The sequence below is a fragment of the Danio aesculapii genome, chromosome 15, assembly GCF_903798145.1.
Source record: "Danio aesculapii chromosome 15, fDanAes4.1, whole genome shotgun sequence".
Taxonomy (NCBI): Eukaryota; Metazoa; Chordata; class Actinopteri; order Cypriniformes; family Danionidae; genus Danio; species Danio aesculapii.
In genome coordinates this window covers 22,135,127-22,161,730 of record NC_079449.1, presented here as the reverse complement: position 1 = coordinate 22,161,730, position 26,604 = coordinate 22,135,127, and the positions used below count along the sequence as shown (strand labels likewise).

The following is a 26,604-nucleotide window of genomic DNA, read 5'->3' as shown; positions in this document are numbered from 1 at the left end:
GTGATGGAAAATACTTCACCTGTATAAGAAATCTCCAATAATGTGGACTCTTATCTATTTACCTGTGAAACTCACTCAAAGGTAAATGTAATTGCATCTTTGTGATAATAGCCCAATTTATGAAGCTGAAAATGAAATAGAATTAGCCGATTAATTGAAAAGTAATTGAAATCAACATTCAGAACCTATATTCTGTCAAATTTTTCCAGGTTGATTTTTACATTCCTTACCGCCTGTAGTCACGTCACGTGACCCAGCTTATGAACAAGACATGTTGCAAAAATGAAGCTGCTGAACTGAAAAATGTAATCTGATCCCTCATTAAGATTTTTATCCCATCATTAATTGTTTATTTACTTGAGTAAATCTATATTAATTCAGTTTTTAAATTACAGTAATAGTATTGACTAATATGAAAATGTTCATCTGATTTATGTACAATACAGTTTGTAAAGGAATATTTTTTGTCTTTTAGTAGAGATATTATATGAGAGACTTGCTTTGTTTACCAAATAAAGAGAATCTAATTGGATTTGCATTTTAAACATTAAATAAAAGTTAAGATATTTTTTATTTAAGGTTGTAGTTATGATACTCCCAAAATAATTTCGCCGATTTTTACCAAAATTCTTCACAGAAATGGCAAAAAACGTCCGCAGATTCCATCTGGCCCTACCCATGAGCCATACTTTGTACTACATTGACCATGATTGAAAGCTGTGCCAAGGATGCCTTGAGATGGTACATTTTCCATTACATTAAAATTATTTTTTACACTGAAATATTTGTTTACAGAAGATGCAAGAAATGCAGTTTAAAATATTATTTACAGGATATACAAGAGTTATTTTTTAAAGAATAGATACTGCTTATTTTCTACTTTAATTATGAAATTATAAAACTCGTCATTTAGCATATGCACAAACTTGATGTGATCCTGCCAGATGACATTACAGGCTGAATCACTGCAATGGTTTGAAGTATTGAAACCAAACTTAAAGTCTAGAGTGACTTGACATTGACCAAACTACATCAGTTTGCATCACCTTCTGGGTAAAATTGACAATTAAATTCCATCAATAGAAATCAACAAAATTTATCAAATGACTTTTGAATAGTTTTGTCTATTGTCATGAGACTGGTCTTGCAGATTTCTTGGATCATACAGAGAACATTGATATAATTTATTCTCTAATTAACACGACTTCTTGTTGATTTGAAAATCTTTGAAAATCTGTTGTTTTAAATTCTCCATAGATTATTTCTCCATAGAATTTGGCTCAGATCACGCTGCCAAAAACGTATAGAATTTTCCAGTTGCTCTGCATCTCGTTTATGATGTGGCCGCTGGGCTGCTTAGTCCCGATAATTGCTGCTTGCAGCTATATTTATTATTGTTTCCAAAAGGGCAAGTTATTTATTTTCACTTTTTTAATAAAAAAAAAAAGTGACTTCATTTTAGGCAGTGGGTGTTTTAATTTAATTCAATAAATAATCATAGATAATAGATGTCGAGTGTGTGTTTCCTTCAATTATTTTAAAATTAAGTAATGCAACCATTCAAAAACCTCTCAATTGTAATATGTGAGCATATTTGCAGTCCAAAACTTGTCAGTGACCTATGAGGGCAAATATATAAAATAAAAGAATCACTCAATCATAACAGAGTTAAAATGTTCAATTAATCGAGATTTTGATTTTAGGCTAAATGGCCCAGCCCTAAATAGAACCAATAATACATACAAAAAACTGACTCAAGAACACAAAAAGCTTTATTACCTATATAACAGAATTAGCAGACACATACAATGTATATCTATATAAATACAGTGTGTACCTGGTAAGCACATTGAGTGTGAATGGGCTTATTAAAGTTTTGCAGGCTAAGGCCAGGCATTCTTATGTGTACTTTTCTCTAGCCAACCAAAGGCCACAAAAGCAGGTCGCTGACCGTACACTCATCTACAATGCTCAAATCTATTTTATTCCTTTTTTGTCTCCTCTACAATCCCTCCTTCACTTTATCAAAAGATACCCTCTCCAATTAGTCAACCCTGGGGACAAGAGCGCAAGCTAATCTGATCTTGCAGCACTTCTGAAAACAAAGCGATTAATTTAGTGAAATTACAGGCCAAATTCAAAACGGGGTGAGAAAAAGAGTCACAAAAACTAAAGAAAAGCATTAAAATAATAATAATATGTACGACACTGTAAGAAACTCAACAATGGCTGACAGATTAGTTCTGTGTGACCGCGGCAGTCCTTCTATTTTGCAGCCAACTTCCTTATGTTGATGATCAGCCGTTTGCTGTATTCTCGGTGGTCCACAGGCTTGGCGTCCACCACTGTCACTTTAATGCGAGATTCATCCTGTGAAGACAAAACAAAAGGGATTACAATTCACGTCCCTCCAAGTTTTTCCAACTCATCCAAAAAGCACTTATAAAGGCCTCCTAAGGGAGCAAACGACTGAGATTGTTTGAAAATGGAGTGTTGCTGTTTTTACACACAAACCAGTTACAAGAATTTTCAGTTGACGAAAATGGAAAGGCAGTGATATAGGAAGCAAAGAAATAGGGGAAAAAAGGAAATAACCTGTAAATAGACTACACTCACAATCTCAGAAAAATGATTAGCATCTTCTAACGACCCCTGTGAAAACTCCTAACACTATTAGTTTAACCTAAAAATCTATTTAGCCACAACTGCAGCCATTAAAGGTCTTTAAAAGTAAATCTGCCTCAGAGAAAGAGAGGGGAGATTTAATGCAAATCTGCCAAATACATTAATAAGCTTTAATAAAATCATTCTCCAAGTCCCAAAGGACACAAAAACAATCAAATCAAGTGAAACTGCATAAGCAGCACTTATAAGATTTCATGTTCTAGCACTGCAGAACTAGGTTTACAACAATCATCGTTGCTTCTTGCAGATAACTGATGAACCAAAACAATTTCACAATCTAAAAGTAATCGTATTTTTTGATTTGAGCACTGGACTGATCATAGACTGAAATATTTTATGACAACACTTCTGCTTCTCTTTTCTATCACACATTTGAAGGCCTCCACAAAATTAAAAAGTGTCATCAGACAACAATCAGCATGCTGAGCTATAATGAGAACGATGAACGTCAAACAAAGCAAATTAATGCATGTCATTTTAATTCACATGAAACTAGACTGTTTCTTTCAATGTACTTGTATCTTGCTAACAACTCAAGTATAATTATGCTGAAAAAAATATATTTTAAATTGGAACCAAAAGCTTCAGTCTGGATTAATGCAGAAAAAAACATCTAAATGCTACTTCTGGGTTCACTGGTCTCATTCACTAATTGCATGAAGTGTGTTATGAGCACAGAAAAGTTTCGCACACCCACATGATTCCCAACATGCGTCAACATAAATTTGTTCTGACACTTGGTTTATTCCTAAACATAAGGCTAATTATCATAGCAAATGTTTCAGTGATGTCTAATTTCTAAATACATTCACTATACTGTGTTGCCAATCCCTTTGAATAATGCGCTTTAAAAATAAAGATAATACACTTACATCCCATCCTCCACCACACAAGCGAAGAATGCATATCAAAAAAATTGTTGTATGAAATATCAATGTCTTTAAAAACTTCAATAACGGCAATTACAGAATCAGATGGTTTACTATATGAGTGTTTTGATCAAAAAAATTCACAGTAAAGACATTTCAAAATGTCTACAGATACTGAAGTAAAAAATCAATGTTTCATACTTCTGCATTCAAACGAGACAATTACACTTAATATAGGAGACTTTTAGTTTAGCACAGCATCAAAGCACAACTATTTAAGAGATTTACAAGCTTTTACTTCCAACTAGGGCTGCACAATATTGAAAAAAAAAAATCGGATATGAGATATTTTGTTTTGCTGCGACGTATATTGCGATATGACTTTCAAGAGTGCACATTTAGAGATTGCTTGATATTAATAGCAGGTTTGTCATGCTGTCCTGGCAGAGAACCCTGAGTTCCCACCTGGTCAATGAGCATGTAAGGGGGTACGAGATCAGGTAGTTCTCGAGAGCTCCCTCTGGTAAAGGAAGAAATGGGGGAGATGGGGTGGAGAGGGGGATTCTTTAAAAAATAAAGAAGAGGGAGTAATGTTAGTCAGGCTATTTAAAGTGAGTTTGGAATGATCCGATTGGCTTACTATTGATTACAGATGAGAGACGAGGTGCGATCAATCATATCACATGCTCCTCTTGAAATTAGTTTGTGAAACTTTACTTAGTTTCAACTGTTGATTTGAATAGCTCCATTTGGAAATATTTCATTAATTTAGGTTGATCGGGATAATCAAGTCAATGTAGCGCATCTGTATAAAATGTAATAAATTACAAGAATATATAAATACGACAGAGCAAAACTAAAGAGGTTTTCAGGGGAGTCTAACAGTCTTTAAGTACAAAAATTGAAAAATAACAAATCAAACGTAAAATACCATGGTCAAGATCATTGTTTATTTTCTTTTAATAATATTTAAAAATATCTTAATCTTTAATAAACAATCTAATTCTTCGATGTGATTGCAGATACATACATTGCAATAACTATATATTGTTCAGCCCTACTTTCAACTCACATTTTAGTATTAACTGAGGGTTCGAAGTACTGGTCATATTTGATCATATGCATTTATAACAAAATGAGGCAGAAATTATATTTGATAGTAATTTTCCATTCAATAATAATGGATATGCCGATTAAATGTAAATTATAAACATATATTCTATCCTAAGAAAATACAAAGCTGTACTGATGAAATCTGCATTTTATTCATCTACAGCACAGGTGTCAAACTCAGTTTCAGGAGGGCCGCAGCTCTGCACAATTTAGTTCCAACCCTAATGAAACACACATGATCAAACTAACTGAGTGCTTTAGTCTTGTTCATACCTACAGATAGCTGTGTTTGAGCAGGGCTGGAACTAAACTTTGCAGGGTTACGGCCCTCCAGGAATTGACTTTGACACCCCTGATCTACAGCCAGAGCCAGATGTTCATATAAGGATTTCCTTAAGAGCCATGTTTTATTACACAAAAGTCTCATTGTGCCTTTCTGTGAGAGGGTACTCACTGTAATTAAAATATATTCAGTTAAATAGACTATGGCATTCATTTAGTTGGTCAAGCGTAAAACGAACATTATCAAAATTCTCTACTACTTTAAAAGTGTGGAAAATAACATATTTACAGCCATATCACCCTGCAGTCCAATACCGGTTACTCACTGAAGCTAAGCAGGGCTGAGCCTGGTCAGTACCTAGATGGGAGACCACATGGGAAAATATAGGTTACTGTTGGAAGTGGTGTTGGTGGATTTAGATGTGTAAAATGCAGGGGTGCAATATAATCAGTAAACAGGTGTGTAAAATATGGACCAGATAATGCACTAGAGAAGCGATTGTGTATGTTGTTGTTGGCATTTTAAATATTCTTAGCCTACCCAAGTTACTTGCTGTAATTGTAAATGCATTATTGGTAAGATTATTACTAACACATTATAATGTGTTGTTAGCGGTGTAAAATAATGCACTTGTTTTTCCTATTTATATTTTTGTCCTCCAAATAGCAATGACAGTAGGTTTTGAACTTGGATTACATCATCTAAGATGTAATTCAACTAGATGTGAATCAAATGGCATGGGACAAGGTAAAAAGGCAAGAGCAACTTTACCATGCTTCTGCCTGGGAGAAAGAGTGTAAAATAAAGTTGGTCTCTATTTGTATGAACAAAGTTGCAGTCAACGTTGGAGTTTACAATAGTGCGGCTCCCATATTACTTCAGATGGCGGTTGGGGTCAGTCAAACTTGGGTTCGAGCCAGACAATCAAATCAAATGTGAAAGCACCTTGAATCACCCAACTGTGCATGCAATTCACATATTTAAAATACAAGTTTGTTTCGTTTTCAAAGACATACAAATATGTTATGAAAATTAATGCATATGCAACATATAACTCAAGAAATATTTGAAAATGTATTATTAGTTGTGCGGTGAGAGAACAGGGCAACACCTCCAGGTACTACTTTAAAAACAGGCTCAAAAAAGGTTGTGTATCCCTGGTAATCTGTCATTTTCCCTTCAAAATATCATGGTCTTCTTGACCAAGACCCGAATATTGCAACCTCCCTAATAATGGCCATAACAATAAATGTTGTTGCTTTTTTTATTACTATTATTGTCACAATTATCTTCACGCTATACATCAGCAGTGCCTCCCAACACTCATATTTCCAACAATTTTCCAGGTTTGAAAAAAATAAACAATTATCTGATTATTTTCCCTGGTCTGGTTAATAACACTGAGGAGGGTTTAACTCTATCTCTTGTATGCTTTTATCTGGAGAAACTGCAAACTCTAATAAGATCCCCATTTTCCTTCACCTAAGCTAAAGGTGACCTTCACAAATGCTGACTGTAGCCTTGTATTTTCATTTCATTACCTGAACATGCAATTTAACGATCTCCACCGATGTGATGGCTGGGAATTTGGATACTGATACAGCATTTCAGATGCATACTAATTTCCCTGAAGAATAATAAATTGCATTACGCAGAGACTGACTGCAGCACCGATATGAGCCAAACACGATTACAGAAATAAGATAGACAATTTAAGGCAATAAATTTGTGAAGCTAATATCAGATGAAGTCAAACTTGAGTTGACTTGAATTTTGAGAAACAACATATGAATCTCAACTTTCATAATAGGAAGAAAAAAAGGCTGCTGAATGAGATAAACAGCCCACAGGGTATTGACATGCGTCCTTTACACTAAGTTTGAGAGCAGGTGTGTTTGAGAAAGGCAAATGGACTAAGTGATCTTCTGGGCATCAAGCTCCCAAACAACACAAACATATTCACTATTCACAGCTTATCGGTCAATTCATGTTTAACACTGAAAAGCAAATTCATCGATGGGCAGAATGAAGAAATCGAGAGCGTACAGGACTTTATATTTCTTGGTTCCAAGATTGACCGAAATAGGGACACAACACCTGAATTCAAGAGACAGTTATCCCTTGGATGGAATGCAATGGTGAGCATGAATGCCATCTGGAAAAGTAAGGATATCAGCACTGCAACTAAGCCAAGGCTAGTCAACGCAAACATCTTTCTCATAGCAACCTATGGCTGCGAGACGATCAAGGAGACAAACAAAAGAAAGATCAACGCCTCCGAGTTGTGGTGCTGGAGAAGACTGTTGTGCATCCCTTGGGAGAGAATCACCAACAAAGAAGGCCTAGAGTGCATCCAGCCAAAGACCTCGCTGGAAGCCAAGATTACCAAACAGAAATTATCCTATTTTGGCCATGTCATGCGTAGCAATTCACTTGAGAAGGCAGTAATGCTGGGAATGGTCAGTGTAAATAGGAGGAAAGGCCGCCCAAGAACTCGTTGGCTTGATACCGTCAAATCTGATACCAACTTGAGCATTCAGCAACTCAAAGAATCTGTGATTACTAGAACTGTGTGGAGGGGAATGATCCATAGAATTACCATAAATTTACGTTGACTGAACGGATAATTGATAGTTTGGACTTACAGCAATGAAAATTGAATCAATGGATTTTAACATGGCTCTCATGTAGCATGTCATATGGAAAACGAACAAGACAAAGTGCAGTTTTCATTAAGGGCAATGTGGTGGATGGGATGGCAGAAATGCTGTCTATTTCCAAAAATCTCAGTCATAACTTCAAAAAAATATTTCTTTTCTTTGTGATTTTAACAAACTATATTTTGGCTTTGAATGTTTTTTAATAAATAGAGATACATAGTCTACATTTATTTGATAGTAAATACAGTACAAATATTTTCAAAAAAGTAATATTGTGAAATGTAACAATTTAAGCTTACCCATTTTCTTTTATAATAAATTTTAAAACATAATTTTCTCTCAGTAATCACTGTAATCATGGTCCTGACTCCTTGTCCAAAGCCAAATATAAGCACTTTCCAGGTGCATTTTCAAAATTCTCTACTACTTATATAAGTGTGGAAAATTACATATTTACAGCCATATCACCCTGCAGTCCAAGACCGGTTACTCACTGAAGCTAAGCAGGGCTGAGCCATTCAGTACCTAGATGGGAGACCACATGGGAAAAACTAGGTTACTGTTGGAAGTGGTGTTGGTGAGGTCAATGGGGGCGCTCAACTTGCGGTTTGTGTGAGTCCTAATGCCCCAGTAAAGTGAAGGGGACACCATACTATCAGTCTTTTGGATGAGACGTTAAACCGAGGTCCTGACTCTCTGTGGTAATTGAAAATCCCATGGCACTTCTTGTAAAGAAGGCTAACTTCCCTTGTTCTGCCCTTACCCATCATGGCCCCCAATCACCCCCATCCACCGAATTGGCTCCAATAGCTGGTGTGTGGTGAGCGCACTGGCGCAATTGTCCTGTGGATGCTGCACACTGGTGGTGATGTGGATGATTGTGAAGTGCTTTGGGTGTATGACCATACACACTAAATGCGCTATATAAACACATATTACTTAAAATATGTAAATAAAGTAAACCTCTATGTCATCTTTCATCTTAAAAGTTTATTTACTTTAATTTCATGCATTGTTCACTCATGAAGTGGTAATCCCCATGCACTGCTTTTATTTTATGCAAGATTTATTTTATTTAAATAATTTATTATTATTATTATTACCTACTTAAAAAAAAGACCAGGAAAACAGCACAATTACATTAAGTAGTTTCAAGCACTTTATCTAAATTCTAAGGACTTACCAAACCTTGAAAACACTAAATTAAAATTCAAGTATTTTCAAGGATATCTTACAACCATACAAACCCTTTGTAATACATTTATTTGGTGCATTTGTATCATTAGTAATCAAACAATAATCATTAAGACACTCAGCAGTACCACTATTCTTTCTTTTTTTTTTTTTGGAAAACTTACATTGTAGGTCTCCAGCTTCACTCGGTTCCGGAAGACAAAGGTATTGAAGTTTGCATGCTGAAAGACCTCATCAAATGCAGCTTCGTTCTGTAAACCCAAGGCAAGGCAATATTATAAGAGGGTTACAAATAAGACATTGTGAAATTACATTATGTTTGCCTCTTAATATAGACTACTGCATGAGAGCCTGAATGAGCCTCTGAAGAGTAAGACCTTGTTAAAAATCCTTGGGCTTTGAAAACACATTTCATAAACGCCACAAAAAGAACTCCAATTCATTCACAACGTGCTGCTACTCGGAGCATCTTTGTGATACACGGGCCAATCCTCGAGGCCACACTTTCATGTAGTACACGGATAGAAAAAGCAGAGAGAAAAAAAAAAAACAAACAAACAAAGGTTGTGAAGCAGACAAAGAAGAAACTAACCGTGTCCTTTAGTTGGCCAAGATAAGCCGAATTTTGGCCCAGAAGAATCTCGGCACTGTCTTGAAAGCAAGTCACCCACTGGTTGTCTCCAAAATCAGCAATGTTGGCCTGACAGAAAATAAAACGACAATTAATGAAAAACACAGAAGAATCACTTCATGTTTTACGTTTATTAGAAGTCACGTCTAACATTTAAAGCCCAAACTGAATTGCCTGATTGGACGATGAGGTTCTGAAAAGGGAGACAGACCACATACAATAACTGAACTGAATTGAGAGTTAAAGTGGTCAAACACGGAACCAAATAAAATGCAACTAGGCAATACATTTAGGTTTATTCAAAGGTATCACTTATCGAAGACACAAACCAAGACAATTAATAAATGATAACTTCTGCAATATACAGGTAAATGGAAAAGACATATGTATATCTCCAAAATTGCTTCACAAATTCAACCCAAACATTCCAGATCAATGTAATAAAGAGAAAGGAACTCTAGATCATTGTTTATGGGAGTGTTGTTTGATTGAATTTTGGGGGTTCTATCCATAATTTTAAAACAGCATATTCCCAAATGTCAAAAAATATTTTTCTGTCCATATAACTTGTATAACCTGCTATACCATCGATTTGATACCTCGATATTGTAGGTTTGTACATGCATTTATGTACTTGTAATTTGTATTATTATTTTAATCTATATAATTTGTATGCTTTGTTATCTTTTTTACATGTTAAAGGTTCCTGAAAATCTTTGTTTTAAAAAGGTATCACACACCAGATGTGTCACAGACGCTGCATTTACACTGCATGGTTAAAGTGACCCAATTCCGATTTTTTTCTGTTGACTGAAAAGGAAAAAAACAAATATAAAAGGAAAAAAAAAAAAAAAAAAAAAAAAAAAAAAAAAAAAAAAATCACATGGATTCCGATTTACTCAAATCAGATTCAGGCCTTGTTCATATGTGGAAATATATCCAATATGAATTGGATCTGTGCCCTCGTGTCTGCAGTGTAAGTAGGTAGATAGGATTTTCACCTGTCAATGTGAGTCGCGCGTCATTAAAAACTATAGCGAATGACGTCAACTCTGACACTTTCATTTCAGAACAGACTTCAGCAGAGTCCCAAACCTTAAATCTCATAAACAAGGACTAAAAAAAGCTTTTATATTGTCATGTAGCACAAGAATTTAAGCATGTTAACGAGAGAATGCGAGCACAACATCCACCACGTAAACAATATAAACTAATATAAAACTACTGCATACAAAATGTGCATTAATCACGCTATGGACATGAAAAATATAATCCCTACTGGTTTTAAAAAGCCTCAAATAGAAGAATATGGACAAATGAGAACTTTTCGGTCATAAACTATAGCAAAACTCTGCGAACAGATTAAATACAGGAATGGAGAAAAGAGCGCTCTTATTATCAGCTGTCAGTCAGCGCCCGCTTTTTTTCCTGTTCATTACACCTTTGGCTTGAGTCATGTAAATGCAGACAATCGGACACGAGTCCCTTTCAAAAGATGATGTAAGCAGGCCATCAAAAAAAAAAATTATTAAAATAAAATCGGATGGTCACAAAATCGGAATCAACCATAAAGATCTGCAGTGTAAATGTATGGAGTCAATCTAAGGCAATATATACTTGCAACATAAAAGAAAGTTTTGCAAACAAAAATAAAGTATTGAGCAAAGAATTAAAAAAAATAATGCATATTATTATTATAAAAAATGCATTTAAAAAAAATCAAGTAGTGCAAAAAAAGTTTAAAAATAAAGTTTAAAATATTCATATATTTGCTAAATATTTTTTCCAGTATTGCCTTTACAAAACCTCAAGTAAATTGCAATGCTCAAAGCCCCCCAAAAAACAAAGAATTCAGGTATTTTACTTAATCTCGATTAGATTTATGACAGCGATTCATGGCTGATTTTCCTTGTGTCATGATGTCTCCAGCTGATGATGTCGCTTCGTAGGAGACAGGTCAAGCCATGCCGCCCAGTTCCCGGGACTCCACCCCCTTGTCAAATCAGGGCCAGAAAGTGAAATACACAGAAATGTGAAGTGCAAAAAGAAAACAGCATCGCGAAGTCACGGTTGACTGAAAAGCAAATCAAAATGAGCCTTGCAATTGACTAGAGAGGTTTTGTAAAGGCAATACTGGAATAAAATATTTAGCAAATGTATATATTTTAAAAAATTGCAAATATAAATTTTTTTTGCACTACTCTATTCTCTATTTTTGTTTGCAAAATTCCTTTGTATTTCTCAAAACTCATATTTCCCTTTGCGATTTTTTTTGAGATTTGCATTATTTTACAATTTTTTGCTCAATACTTTATTTTTTGTTTAGAAAACTTTCTTTTATGTTGCCAGTATATATGGCCCTAGATTGACTCAATCTAAATGCAGCCATTAACATTCAAGACAGCAGACCAAAACATAATCAAAATCACCATGATAAAGTTCAGTTCAAGAACAAAAAAAAAAAGGCTTTGATGAGTCTGAAATTCGGGGTATGAATAAAAAGCAAACAGAAAAAGTCCATTCAAAGCACAGAAAGACATAAAAACACAGAACTCCAGCCTGGGGTGAAGTTATGTGAACAATAATTTGAGACAAATAAAATGCAACTTAACAGAAAACTATGTGCATGGTGATCTCCACAGCCTCCTCAGTCTTGGCTGGGTGCCATAGAAAGAGTAGCAATGCTGGTGAGCATCCATTAACAGAACACAATGTTAAGGATGTGATGCGTCGTGGTACTTTTTGTTCTGTGTGTGACCACAGCAATGTACTGTGTGGAATTAAAAAAAAATAAAAATGATGTTCTCAGTAGTGATTATTAAACCACACTGAACTGAGCTAAACTGAACTTAACTTAAACACTACAAACTGAACTACACTGTTCCTATTTACTGTGATCTTTTATGTGAAGCTGCTTTGACACAATCTACATTGTATAAGCGCTATACAAATAAAGGTGAATTGAATTGAATCATGTCTGGAGGCTGAAGCTAAATTAAATCAAAACTGAGTAAAAATATAAATCTTTTATTTTAAAAAAAACATTTTCCGCAGACAAGCAACAAGAATAGATTTGCTTTATTGGCCCATTCCTGGAATTCGAGATGCAGCTTTAAATACAAAAAGAAGCAATTAATGAAACACAGCCTTGGCTGATTAACAGCAAAGCCAAATTGAAGAGGCCTCAAATGAACAACGTATTTACAGCATAAATAAATAAAAAAAACAGCACTGTTAAATTCCTTTTAGAAATTACTATTTTCAAAAAGCAGAAAAAGGATAAAAGATATTTAGAAAAGATATTTATTTTAGGATAACCAGAGAACACGTGAATTCAGAAGCTTGATGCGTTATTTTAGAAGGGGCAGAAAATCCAACAGCAAGTCCCTTACCGAGAGCATGAGACGATATTTGAAGTCAGGGAACTCTTTGTCGCATTTCTCACAGCGGAACATGCCATTCTGCTGGTCCACCACCTTCTTATTGCAGTCTTTACTGGGACAGGCCTGATACAAGCAGTTCTCTTTTCGGATGTAGACTATGGTGGCGATGCAAGAGAAATAATCAGCCTGGAAAAAGAAGAACGTTTGTGTCACAAAAAAATATTTGCTTTCAAAGCTTAAAAGGACACACTATATCCGCAATACACACTGTAACTGATCATAATACAAACACAGTTACAGAATACGGTACCATACTGCCTAACAACCACTTCTATGCCATAAAACTCCTTTAAGTTCTTATGAGGAAACTGCAGAACCTACATAGCATGATGTATAGAGTTTAAAAAAAGAAAAACTAAATGCAGCCTGCTTGCAAAATGGGCCAAGCAGAGAGGAAAACAAACTTGCCTATATTCATTTAGGTGAGATATGCAAAGCAGAGAATATGCATACACATAATAAGGGCTTTTGAACGGGGCTGGAGGCAGAAGGGAAAGAGAAGCCGTAGAGCACCTGGAGGGGAGGTCAAAGGCTCTGCGCTAAATGTATGCAGGAGAGACAATGGGAGGACAGGAAGTTCACGGCAAATGTGGTTGGAGATGAAAAGGGAGACACAGTGGTAGCAGGATTTATTTCGAGCGGTTGGCACTTTCACTGCATACAGTACACACTGGTGTCCTAGTGACTTTTCTGAAAGCCTTTAGAGAGGCATGAACGCTAGGGCTGCACGGTTCTGGCCAAAATGAGAATAACCATTTTTGGTTAAAAACAAGATCACAATTTTTTCAAAGTTCTGTAGATGTAAAATAAAAATTAATACGAGTAGGCTATTATTATTATCGGTACCTCTCAGACATATGGTAAAACAACACTAATAATAATAATAATAATAATAATAATAATAATAATAATAAAATGCCTATGTGTCGGTCTACTGTTGGTTAAAATGCTAAATTTTGTAGACTTGAAACGGTGGACTTGAATAGACTTTAAATATGTACTGGATTCACAGTAAAGTGATTACATCATAATACAACTATTCATAATTCTACAGCTGAATTATTGTGTTTGAGATATATGCTTGCAATCTGTCATCAACATTATAACACCATTTTTTTCACTGGTAAAATTTTTTACTGATGTTTGTCATCAGATTCCTTCTTGCATTGTTCAACATTATTTAGACTAGATCAATTATACTGATCCAGTAAACATTTATTTTCATGCACAACCCTCTAAAATGCGATATGATCATCAAATGATGTGCACGATTTCGGTATCACTTTCGCTGCCGAGTGCAGCTCATGTCATGGCTGCCAAACGATCGCTCTGTGCAACAAACCGAAGGTTATTTACAACTTTATAATCTGTTATTCACAGCCTATGCAGGTTCTGTGCACGTCTGCGTCCTCCCAATAGTAAACAAACAGTGCATCAGCTCATGTGTGATTTCACGGTTGCGAATACATCATTACATTGAGACAGAAATTACATATTGGGATGAATTATACCTTATAAATACAGTATGCGACTCTTTCAACGCCATTTGGGCCCTTTTACACTGTCACTTAAATGTGACCTAATTCCAATTTGTAGCTCATATTGTGACACAGATCGGACCTGTTCTATGACAGTGTAAACATGAAAAAAAAATGCATGCATTCCGATATTCAGAGATCGGTTTCTGGATAATAAATCAGATATGTGATAATGGGCCATGTAAATTTGTTTTGTACGTCATTAAACTTGCGACAACGTGGTACTTCTCTGCGGTTTAATGACGTAGAAGGAAGAGCGTATGTGTGCTCATCCTAAAATTTCGGACTCACTGCTCCTCATTAAAGCCCGCCACAATTAGCTCCCACCAGACCTGAGATATCTCTCGTACCCACAAATTCCTCTGAATGGTGGAGGACACCATATATAAACCATAGGCGCTAACTGCGATGATGGCCCTTTCCCTCTTCCTCCGCTACAAAACCATTTTTAAGATGGGCGAACTTTGCATATTTCACAGAGCTAAAAGCAAGACGATTTCATTCATCGTGGCTAGTGTGGAGCAAATTCTAGAACCCACCTTTACTCATGTGTGATGTCATAAATTGTGTGTCAAGTGTAAACGCATGAATCAGATATGGGTCACAATTAAAAGAACGTTTAAACAGACAGGCAAAAAAAAATCTGATTTAGGCAACAAATCGGAAATGGGCATCAAGACCTGACAGTGTACACGTGGCCTTGGAGTTGTCCATGTTGCTGCGCAATGTACATAAAACAAGGTGAAGACTTATAAGGTGACCACCTTTACACATCTCTCCTAACCTTGAAAATATAATTAGCTGAATCGTAGAAAAGCAGAACTAAAATCATGTGTAGGGTCGAATTGAGATCGCAATCTTTTTTCGATTAATCGTACAGCCCTAATGAACACCATGCTTTATTTGTGGGAATAATTGAATGCCTTAAATGGGAATAAATAAACTATCACCTAACATAAAAATACAAAGCACATCAGGCTTTTCACATCTGAATAGTAGTAGCATACATTAAACTCAATCATTGAATACCAACCAAAGTTATTCACATAAAAAGATCAAAACTAATTTCCGGTGTAAATGTGAAATGTGTTTTTATTGAATCCTTCACTTAACCCATCCAAAAAGTAATCACAGAATCAAAGAATTGCATAAAATGATTCTTCAAAATAAATTCATTAAGCAAGGAAACACTTCACTGCTGCTGCGAGACGCAAAAATCTTCTGCTCTGAAAATTTAACTTTTGTCTCTAAAATGTAATTAAATATTAGATTATCTTGTTTGTTGATATTCAAGATAACTGCACTATTCCTTTGAGTAATATTAATTAACTTTATTATAAATGTTTTTAAAAGCATTTTAGTTTATATCAACAATTAAATAATGACTGATTCTAGGCTCTCAAGAAGTGTTTTATTTTTGCCAATGAGTGCTATGGTCTATACGGTCAGCTCACATATCGTTAGAATAACATTCAAGAGTTGTGCACAGGCATGCTGTTCCGGGAGAGAGCTCTGAGGATCATGAACCCAGGGCTCCCTCGTTTAGACATGAGAGAGAGAGAGAGGGGAATCTGAGCTCAGGTAGGTCTCAAGAACTCCCCTGCAATTGGATTTAGAAAAGAGTGGAAGGAAAAAAAAAACAAGGATGACAAAGATAAGGCAGGCGGAATATTTATATGCATTTGGATACATCTGATTGGTTGGTTAGTGATGAATGATGCGAGACCAGTTGTGGTCAAACAAAGCAACTGATCCTCTTGAAATTTGTGCATAAAACATCACATTGTGATAGTAGCAGTCAACAAATATCAAATACCACCAACTTCAAAACTTGTCAGACAAAATTTGAAACTAATTGCACTACAATTTACATTGTTTATGGGTAGAAAAAGGTTTTCGAATTGATTTGGTTTTCAATTGAAAAATCTATCAATCGGGACCCGTTTTTATGGTAAAAGACTTATTGCATGTTTGAGGGTGAGAGGATAAAGGAGGTGAAACTATGTCTTGAAGAGTCAGCTAAGGGCAACTGACCGTTTTAGAAATCACATATTGAGGGAAAAAAATGGAGGATAGACACAGCAGACTGAGGATTACAGGGTGAAAAGGAGGTCAGCGGCTGAACATGACTCTCCTCTTCGCAAGGCTCTTGAGAAACACATTAAATCAAATCTTGCTAAGACAAACACACACGGCACCCTTGTTTACCCTGGTGACAATGGTCCTGATGAGAGCGCACAGATGAGATTCTTCTGCAATGGCCTTAAGAAACTCACGCTCCTCAGAAAATCAGGTCCCGATTCACATTTATGCTGTAAAATTGACTCTTTAATGAAATGCAAAAAAGGGCACTTTGCCTTTCCGAGGACTGAGATTTCAGCTCGCCGTGGATTTGTCATCTCTCATTGGACTATAATCTATACAGAGCCTCTGGCAAAGTCTTAACCCCATATTTTCTAAGGAAATGGGATACGAAAACAACAACAAATGGCAAAAACTTGTTACTACTGTAATTGATTTCTTTCCTAACAGGTTTACTGCTGACCATCCAGTTGTTTCGCTTTGAGAATTCGACCCCAATTAACTTCTTGAAGGGCTGGAATTGATATTCCATGTCACTTCAAATAAATAAAAAGCCTCGCGGGAAATGTGAATGACAAAGGCAGAGAGAGGACAGGTTTGCTATTCAATATGTGAAATATCCCCGTAAATTACTGTCATTTCACTTAGTGACAATATAAAATCCCTCTGAACACGTCTGCCTAATTGAAATACAACAATTAATCCAGTAAATACCTATGTAATTATTGCCACATTCATTCAGTAGTTGAATGGTTTCTAACAAAGAGTGCAAAAAGCAACATTTGTTATAGTTGCCTCACAATATGGCCGTCAAATTGATTTCCTCTAAACAAGTGCAGACAAAAAACAAGTTATTTAGTTTTAATAGCGTTGATGAAAAAAATCTGATATTTAATTATCATTAAATAAAATTATCATCACAAATCCCAGTCCCCAACATATCATAAAATACAGTCTACTCTGAATGATAAACTTCTTTTTCCAGTTCCCAGTGTGGGGGCTACCAAAACCTTTAAATATTAAAGGTTTTTAATAATTAGCTTCAATGAGTTAGCCTAATTGTATTTGTCATTATTGGATTAGAATTGTGTGTGTGTGTGGGGGGGGGGGTTATTTTAGTTATTTTTTTAAACAAATAAATAAATAATAATTCAATAAATAAAAAAATTTAAATCTACCTTCACTAAAGAAATGTCAACAGCCTTTTCAAGACTTGGAAATAAATTAAAAATGTGTCTTAAAATAGCTTTAACAAGGACTTTAGTTATGGCAACATGGGAAAGAAAACTAGGACACAAACTTTTTTGCAAGTGCAGTTAATTACAGACAACTGGCAGGGGGCTTTTAGCAGCCTGACCTTCTGTCCCAACAGAGCAGAAAGTATGAGATCAGGATGAAAGTATGAATGCATCTTTTCACAGAGAAAACGTTCAAGTTTGGTTAACATTTTATGTTTAAAGTTCCTCAGTAATTAATACAAAAAATGTGTTTGTTTTTATTTCATTTATTTTCTGTGGCACTTAAATTGGCATGCATCACATGAAATTTCAACTAGTTTGGTATCTTCTACTAAAACATTAGTATCGTGACAACTATTCCGCTACATATAACATAAAAACAAAAATAGGCTGCAGACAAGGTCAGATTTATTATGCAGCTTATCTGTAGTATAATCTCTTAATTATTAGGCTCAGTAAATGGAGTCCTGCTAATCTCCATTCTCCATCTCCAGTGCTGAATGTGAGTAATGCTTTAAGCACACACCTTGGGAAGATTGGAAGGGCATTACAATGTATGATTAATGAGCAGAGAGAAAAGTGACTGTGTAGCTAAATGACTGCATCCCTGTTTTTTTTATTTATTTTTTTTATTACAGAACATGTAACACAGGACCGACTAATTACACTTAATCAGATGAACAGAAAATAAAAACATAATAAGGTGATGCTCCACAAGGCACTTTAAAGGAATTTCTAACGGGGTCATACTTATTTATTACTTGCTTATTTAAATGTTACTTTTTACAATAAACTGACTTTTGTTTTCTGTGAAAATTTGATACATGCATATAAGGGTTTTGATATTTAACTAAAAATATCACATTAAAGTCATTGTAAAAACAAAAAATTAAATAAATAAAATCTAATAAAAATTAATTTATTTAAATTTAAACTAAAGCTACAGAGGCATTTAAAAACAAATAATAAAAATAACAACTAAAACTAATCTACTAAACATACAGTAGCTAATTATGCTAAATATAGTACACGAACCGGGTGAAAAAAATGTCATAAGTTTTATAATTACTCTAAAGGTCAGTGCTGTTCACGGAGCAGTAAAGTGAAGACTGAATTACGGAAGCAACTATCACAATGAGCAAGTTTACATAGAACCAATAATCCGATTTCAATGATATTAAGACAATACTCTGATTAACAGTCTGCCATTTTTGATTACCTTAATCCGTTAAGGTCATAATCGAACTAAACTGAAATCAAATTAAGACATGTGGAGTATGCCAATTTTAGTCGCATTATTGAAGTGCAGCACAGACATGTAAACACCGCAATCAAACTATTACCGTAGTGTAGGATTTTTGCCGAATTTTGTGACAGGATATTCCATACACACTTGGCTGTGTGACACTATTCTCTGCACCCACCGAGTCAGTGAAGGACTACAGACACCTGCATTGTGAAATACAGAGTTTTTTTCCCCATAAGGCGTGCTGTATCAAATTCCATCAAAACTACACTCATCCAGCAGTTTATACAGGAAAAGTGCCAAACTGCAGCATAAGTCAATTACGTAAAAATGAAACTCCTGAAAATATATAAAACTCCAGAGGAAATGTGGATAGCATGGTGACGCAAAGATGTTAATCGAATTATGTGCTATAACATGTAAAATGTGACCATGAAAGGAACATTTCAAAAGCAACTCATGTAAACACCTTAATCATAGTATTGTCTTATTCACATTAAGGCAAATAATTCGATTACTGATGTCTATGTAAACGTAGTCACTGATCCATGATAGAAAACAATTAAATTAAACAATGATTTTAATCTTTACCAAAAACATCAATGTTTATATCTTAACTATAAACTGTTCTCCCAGTACTTCTGCATGGGTTCCGCTACATTCATTCTTCCATGGCGGGGCACCACACCAAAATTCATCCCGCTACGGCTACATTACAGCTCATTCAAAACATTCAGCCGTTTTTTTTTAAATAGCGAGTTATAAATAGTGTGCCTTTTTTGCATTTCACACCAAAACGTATTAATCATAACAACGCGAACTTTTCTGTAATCGTAGTTGTGCTGTGCCTGATATGTTTAACCCCAGGTGACGTGCTGACTAACTGACTGACAGGTGCGTGAGGCCAGCAAGCACGACGTAGCTTTCAGTTATGATGAACAGTTTCCATAATTATATTTTATTTATAGATAAAGGTCTATGGCTCTGCATACAATGACTTCATCTTGCAGCAGTTTATAGCCGTTTCACTTTACTTCAGGGCGCATTAATGCCGCTCTGTAGGTCTATTGGAGACATTCACAAATATTACTTGCAAATCTAATAAATGTTGGAGACATACTTGTTACATAAACGCACTAAATGGCTCTTCAACAGCATTTATTTGAGAGCGCACAGAAAAATCTGCACTTGAGCAGCAGATATTTGAGGGCACGCAAAAAGTTTTGTGCACGAACAGAGGAAATCGGCGCTCGAGCACAGAGATTCACATGCTCGTATGCGATCTCGACTTGTAATACTGCTCTCATGACATTTGTCAATGAACTAACGCCACAGGTAGTAGATAGATCTGTGTAAAAGGCCCAACAGAGTCTACCGCCACAGCTGGAAAAAATCCTAGAGGAAACAGTGTTCGGTGTCATTTAATTGTTTGCAACTAACTGAAAAAGTGTAAAAACTGAATCAATCAAACTCTCTCAAATCAAATGCAGATTTGAATGTAGCGCTTCGAAGGATTAATAAACATGCAAATCATAATAAACATTCATGTTGCGCAGGTTTGAATCGAGATCAGTTACACCCCTACTCACAAGCAGTGAATTGTGCACAGTTAATTGCTTTTTAAATAGTTGAAGCATTTTAATTGACCTCCCTCACCATAGGAAGCTACAGCGACCAAGCACTTATTAACAATGTCAGTACGTGATAACCGATTATGATCCATTACTGAACAGATACCAAATTGTCTGCGTCTCGAAGCTTAAAAAACAATTTGACAACCCTAATAGACTGGAAACAAGTGAGCAATAGCCATAAAGAGAATAAAAGAATGCAAAGACAGACAACAAGATATATAGATAAAGATGTATAAATGGAATAGATGACAGAAAAAGAGCAATAGACAGAAAAAAAAACAGGCAATATAAAGACAAACAAACAATGAATCAAAGAGTGATATAAATACACAGACAGAAAAAAAATAGTGAAAAATTAGACAGACGATATTATAATGCAGTTTATTCACAGGAAAAAAATATCTACATACTTTGTCTCCATGGCCAAGATGCTCATTTTTGACTTCCGCCAGGGTCTTCCAGTTTGTGTTTCCACCACCTGGTCCTCTCAGTTCTGTCATGGACTGTCCATCCAATGCATGTCCTTCCTTATCATACCTGTAAACAAACAAAACAAAAATAATATCTAATGCTGTCGATCATCAAAAAATAAAAATATCCGTTTATCCAAACATTCAGGCAATAGCTCATCTGTTCAGGCAGATAAGTAACTGATATCTTAACTACATCTACAGGAGACAGATAAAAATTTCAAGAAAAAATAAACAGCAGTGTTGGCCATAGAGGTGCTGGGGGCTACTTGAGAAACGAATCAACAGCATAGGAACGGTTCAGGGAGATGGGGTCAGGGCAGCAATAGTGAAATCAGAAACCCATTTTCACTAACGCTCCAGAGTGGCTCGAAAAAAAACCCCAAAAAAAACAACATACTCAGGATGAAGCAGTGTATCTGAGCAATCAATACAGCATTATAGTCTAGAGACCGTAGGGTTGGGTACCGGAGGGGTAGTCTGGTAAATACAAGAGTTCAGGGCTTACACTGGAAGGCATGACTAATTGAAAATATCCACGTTAATAGACAAGCGCCTGGCTGCTTAGGCGGTCCCATTTTTCCATTTGAAAAATGGGTTTAATTCTAAAGCATAATCTTTCACCTATGCTTTTAGCTCTTTTGTATCATCACCATACTTGCGTACTTCGCTACTATAGTGATGCACTGGAAAAAGAATCCGCCTACTTTAGATCAATTTCTTTCTGCTCTCCCAACCGTTTCCACCACACTTCAATGAAAATATATTGAGAAAAGCATGCTTGTTGTCAAACATACTTTTATACGACAGTGACAGCAAATGATACTATGCTTAGAAAAAAGAAACTAATTGGGAATCTAGTGAATGCATCATGAAAATAAACAATACTGCAGAATAAAACAAATGCTTCACATGGCCATGACCTGATGGTGTACAGTAATTGACTGACCAAGTCCAATGTATGGATGACTGGTGGTGCCATCATAGAAGGCAGAATGAACACCAGAGGAGCAAATTGGAAATGGCATGTGCTTTAGAGCAGTGGAGTGACAGGCTGGCGTTCACTGCAGCGTGTCTGAACTGAGCAGAGCAGACAACAAGAGGAAAGCAGTGAGATTGAGCACTGAACGGACTGTCACATGTCAGAGGACATGAAACGCTTGTGACAGGAATAGCAAGAGAGGGAAGCAAATTAAGAATGTGCATGCATCTACAGGCGATGCCATTAGTAACTCTTGCTTGAGTTGAGTGCTTTGTTTCTCAACAGCTTAAAAAAATGTGGTTATTAAAAAATAATGCTGAGAAAAAAAATGTATGAAAGAAATAGAAATACTTAAGCTCAAAAGTGCCATGTGTCTCTTTCCAAAATCATTCCCCTTTCATTGATGTAGTAAACAGTAAAAGTGGCCTTTTCATTGGAACCTTTTGCAACCAAAGAAGTGTAAAGAATATTTAAATATGCACAGCACTAGCACAGCAAATGGTCAATATTTATCATAGGTCCTATAAAATTAGATGTAAGAATCAGTATTGTTAGTTATAGATATCGATAAGCTAATGTGCTTCAAAACAGTGACGAAATTAGTATTTAGAAGATATAAAACATGTAAAAGCTTGTAGTGTCACTTGCGCCTAAATGAATCAACGATTTTATCCACATCGACTTACACTTCCGTTTCTCATCAAATCTTAACCAATCAAATGCTTTCTAGTATCTGACATGCCCCGCCCTCTTCAATTTGCTTCTTATTTGACGCACTTCAGCTCAACCACTCTTACAGACAAAGCAGTCATAACAAAACCCTATTGGCAGTTTTTTAAAAAGGGGAGGGGCTACACTACTTCCCACCTCTTCATGTTTCGGTTGAGATTACTATAAACATCAAATAAAAATGCTAATTTCAAAAGCACGTCATTGGACCTTTAAAGGAAAAATGTCAATGATCAACTGAAGAACAGCTTACAAAAAAGTAACTTTTAAATTAAGCAGATATTTGTTGGCCAACGTTGCGAATGCAATATATCTTTCAAAGCCAAATTACATTGCTGAATGCACAGATGCCTATTGAAATAACTTATATCAACAGTCACTTTTCCACGATCATGAGAAACCATTCTAAGGACAGCCAAGTTTAGCTCCAGTTGTGTTTCCACTGAGCTTGGAGCGCAGGACAATTACAAATCATTCTCTGCTCATAATTGTAGGCACCACTAGACAACCATGCCAGTTTCTCCATAGCTGGAAGGTGGAATCTGACTTTATTTTGTTATTCAACAAAGTAAACATCAGAAAAAAAGTCAGTCCCAAAACTAAGAATACTTGATCATCATCTGCATTGTGGTTACATTACACTTGCGAGATTAAGGCAAAGACTCACATCTGCATTATATTCTAAAGACCTCCGTTATCAGCACCAGTGGGAAATGAAAACGTTTCTGTGCTGCACAAACTAGATAAGCAAACAGAATCATTCGGCCTGATAGTGGAAAAGCTAACCATGTGCCAGTGAACACAACATTTCATTTAAATAGTCAGGTCACGTGATGCACGAAAAACAAATTGATGAAAAAAGCAAAGACATATTTTTTTGAAGCACAAGCTTAGACAGGAGTTGCAATTTGTTCAACACACAAAGCTTCTCTATGGCTTGAGAATACTTGGAATATAACCATACCAGTCATATGGACTGCTTATAAAGCTTGGCAAGATAAATCCTCATAGAAAAGCCTTTTGTGGGACAAGTAAACAATAACATTCATTTCACAGTTCCTTTGCAGAGCAGCCAATGTTCTCTTGAAGCTCACTGTACAACAGTATTCCCTGTGGAGAACTTTAGTCATCATAATTAAGCCAAGTGGACACACCAATGACTTCCTTTAAATAAAACTGAGCATCTAAAACCCACGACCCTAATTTAAAATCCCAAATAGAGCTTGATGGAGACATCTAGTGTAGGAGTGCAAGCACAGACAGACTCCTTGGTGTGTGTTGCTTTATTCCACACGCTGGTTTGAAGGCTCTGACAGGTGGGGAGAAGGCAGAAGAGGCTCCACAGCCTCTGAGAAGACTGTCAGAAATGAGCCAGTCAGAGTAATTGGCAACCTATGAGTAAGAGTGCATCAGCGAATGAGAAAGAATGATAATGAACAGGGTGAGAGTGGCAGGGTACAAAGGAATGATGGGAGGCGTGACTGCTGGTGGAATATCAAGTCCACTTCAGGAGAAGCAAATTGAGAGTGGTCCTAATCTCTGACGCCATCTATTGGATAAAATAATACATGCAGCAATGTTGACATTATCTGACCCCACGTTTATACATTGTGCCATTTATATAACTGACTGTTACTCTAAAACCAACCAACCAGGGGTTATTGATTAACAAGGGGTTTTAATGACCAATATATGAAGTACCAGGAGTGATGCTTCTACTATTTCTCACAAAAAAAAAATGGCCACCAATAAAACAGCATTAAAAGAAAGAAAATATATTTGTTATAAAAATAATTGCCCCAGAAATCACCTTATCAGTTCTTCATGACAATTTATGCTAACAAATAAGGCAAAATCTATTATACAAAACTATTAAAAAAAGTAAAGGTGACCATGCACCACAACAGAAATTAAATTGATGATGTAATATTACCATTAAAATATATATGAAAAAAACATGTACTGAAAATGTCCTCTGTCCATGTCTTCTAACATATTTAGAAGAAATAAAGCATCTACAATATAAAATAATATAAATAACTCAATACCAGTAAGACTGACAATAAGAATGGTGATGACAATTCCCTACACTGAGCACTAGAGCGTGAGAACAAATGATCCTCAATCAATGTGATTAATTGGATTGACTTTAAATGGCAGACAACATCTGAGTGCCTCAACATGTTCAACTCCACGAGGACCAGACTTCAAGGTTAAATCCCACTGGGCTTATAGCTTAACAGTTCAAAGATGGTCATTGTCATTTAAAGCCAAGATGAAACTGTGTTTGCAGCACATATAACTTAAGTTACAGAGTGAAATGCATTTAGTAAGTATTTGGTGTGAAGCGCTATAGTTTTATTAAAATGTGACTGCTGAGCGCACACCTTAGAAGTAGTGCCAATAAGCACAAAAAACATCTCACCTTTTCCGAATGCCGTGAGAGCACCGCGATTCATTCAAGTAGAACTAACCAATCTGCTTCACACATGGTATGGAATAAAGTATATACATTTCAGTAATAACGGCAGACTAAATACCTCCGACAAACTCCTATTACCAGCGCATCTAAACACTATAGTGCTTTTTACTTTTCTCCATAAACCTAAGCTGCAGCAATGATTTTTCCATTTGTCATCCTCTGATAAACTGGCTGATGGTCACCTAGTTACGAGAGACGCAAGGAAAGCGCGAGCGCAAAGTCCATTGTAAATGGTCAAGGAATCCACGCGCACACGCTTGTCACTTCAGGTCAGAATAACAACACATACAAAAATGAGTGCGGTGGCCAGCAGTGAGGTGATTGGCAACATCCTTAAATCCTTTTTTATTTACAGAGTGGCTTTTTGGTTTCTTGTGCATCCTAGCCATTAGCACCCCATCTGGAGGAATTTTATTTTTTTGCATAGGGGCTAATACAGTCATTCAACTTCACAATTTGAAATGTTGCAATATGTATTTGAAGAATGATGGTTAGTTCCTTGACTTGAAAGTTCTGATTTGATTATGATAATTTGTGTTGTTGACAGATTGAGGTTTACTGTATCATTACACCTTAAAGTTTGCTTTGATTGTTCACTATTTACGCTTTACCATTGCACACACTTTGTAACATTTTATCTATCTAGTTTAAGAGAATAACACATATGTTTATTTTATTATCAAGAGATTGTTTAAATATTTTTGTTTTTGACTGTTGAAACCATTTGTCTTAGTAATTCTAATATTCCAAAATGTATTGTTCAAAAATTTGCAATAATTATCAATATTGAAAGATATAAAACATATTGTGATTTTTTTTTTGCAATATCGCCCAGCCCTATATTACATAAATGCCTTTTCCTTTGGATTAACATGCACAATACGATCGAAAAAGTATATAAAGAAAGCAAATAAGGTCTGAATTTGGATCACTAGCTGATTTACAGAAGCATTAATAATAAATACTAAAAAAAAGTCTCATGTTAGTTCAATTGGTGACCAAAACAGATTAATAGTACGTTTAAAATATATATATATATATATATATATATATATATATATATAATATATATATATATATATATATATATATATATATATATATATAGCATTTATTTAACTAGTGTATTGTTTTAACCACGTAAAATAGACTGTTCTAACACCTGTAAAATAAAGTTACATATGCGAGAGGCCTCAGAAGAATGGAAGAGACCCAGTATGTCAAGTGTTGGAAAATAAGGTCTAAATTTGGATCATTAGCTGAATTTACTGAAGCACTGATAATAAATACAAAAAAAGCCTTATGTTGGTTCAATTGGTGACCAA

At 35.6% G+C, this 26,604-nt stretch overlaps 1 protein-coding gene across 2 annotated transcripts in view; it reads right to left on the bottom strand.

Moving 5' to 3' along the window:
• Nucleotides 1-1,754: 1,754 nt before the first annotated feature.
• Nucleotides 1,755-26,604, bottom strand: part of rpa1 (replication protein A1) — a 43,861-nt gene continuing 19,011 nt past the window's right edge. For both annotated transcript variants that reach the window (XM_056474128.1, XM_056474129.1), the window contains 5 exons: nt 21,027-21,153; nt 12,828-13,004; nt 9,397-9,504; nt 8,969-9,055; nt 1,755-2,370 (listed from right to left, as the gene is read on the bottom strand). In XM_056474128.1, the coding sequence (XP_056330103.1) occupies nt 2,266-2,370; nt 8,969-9,055; nt 9,397-9,504; nt 12,828-13,004; nt 21,027-21,153 (604 nt within the window). In that variant the 3' untranslated portion in view covers nt 1,755-2,265. The remainder of the gene's footprint in view (nt 2,371-8,968; nt 9,056-9,396; nt 9,505-12,827; nt 13,005-21,026; nt 21,154-26,604) is intronic.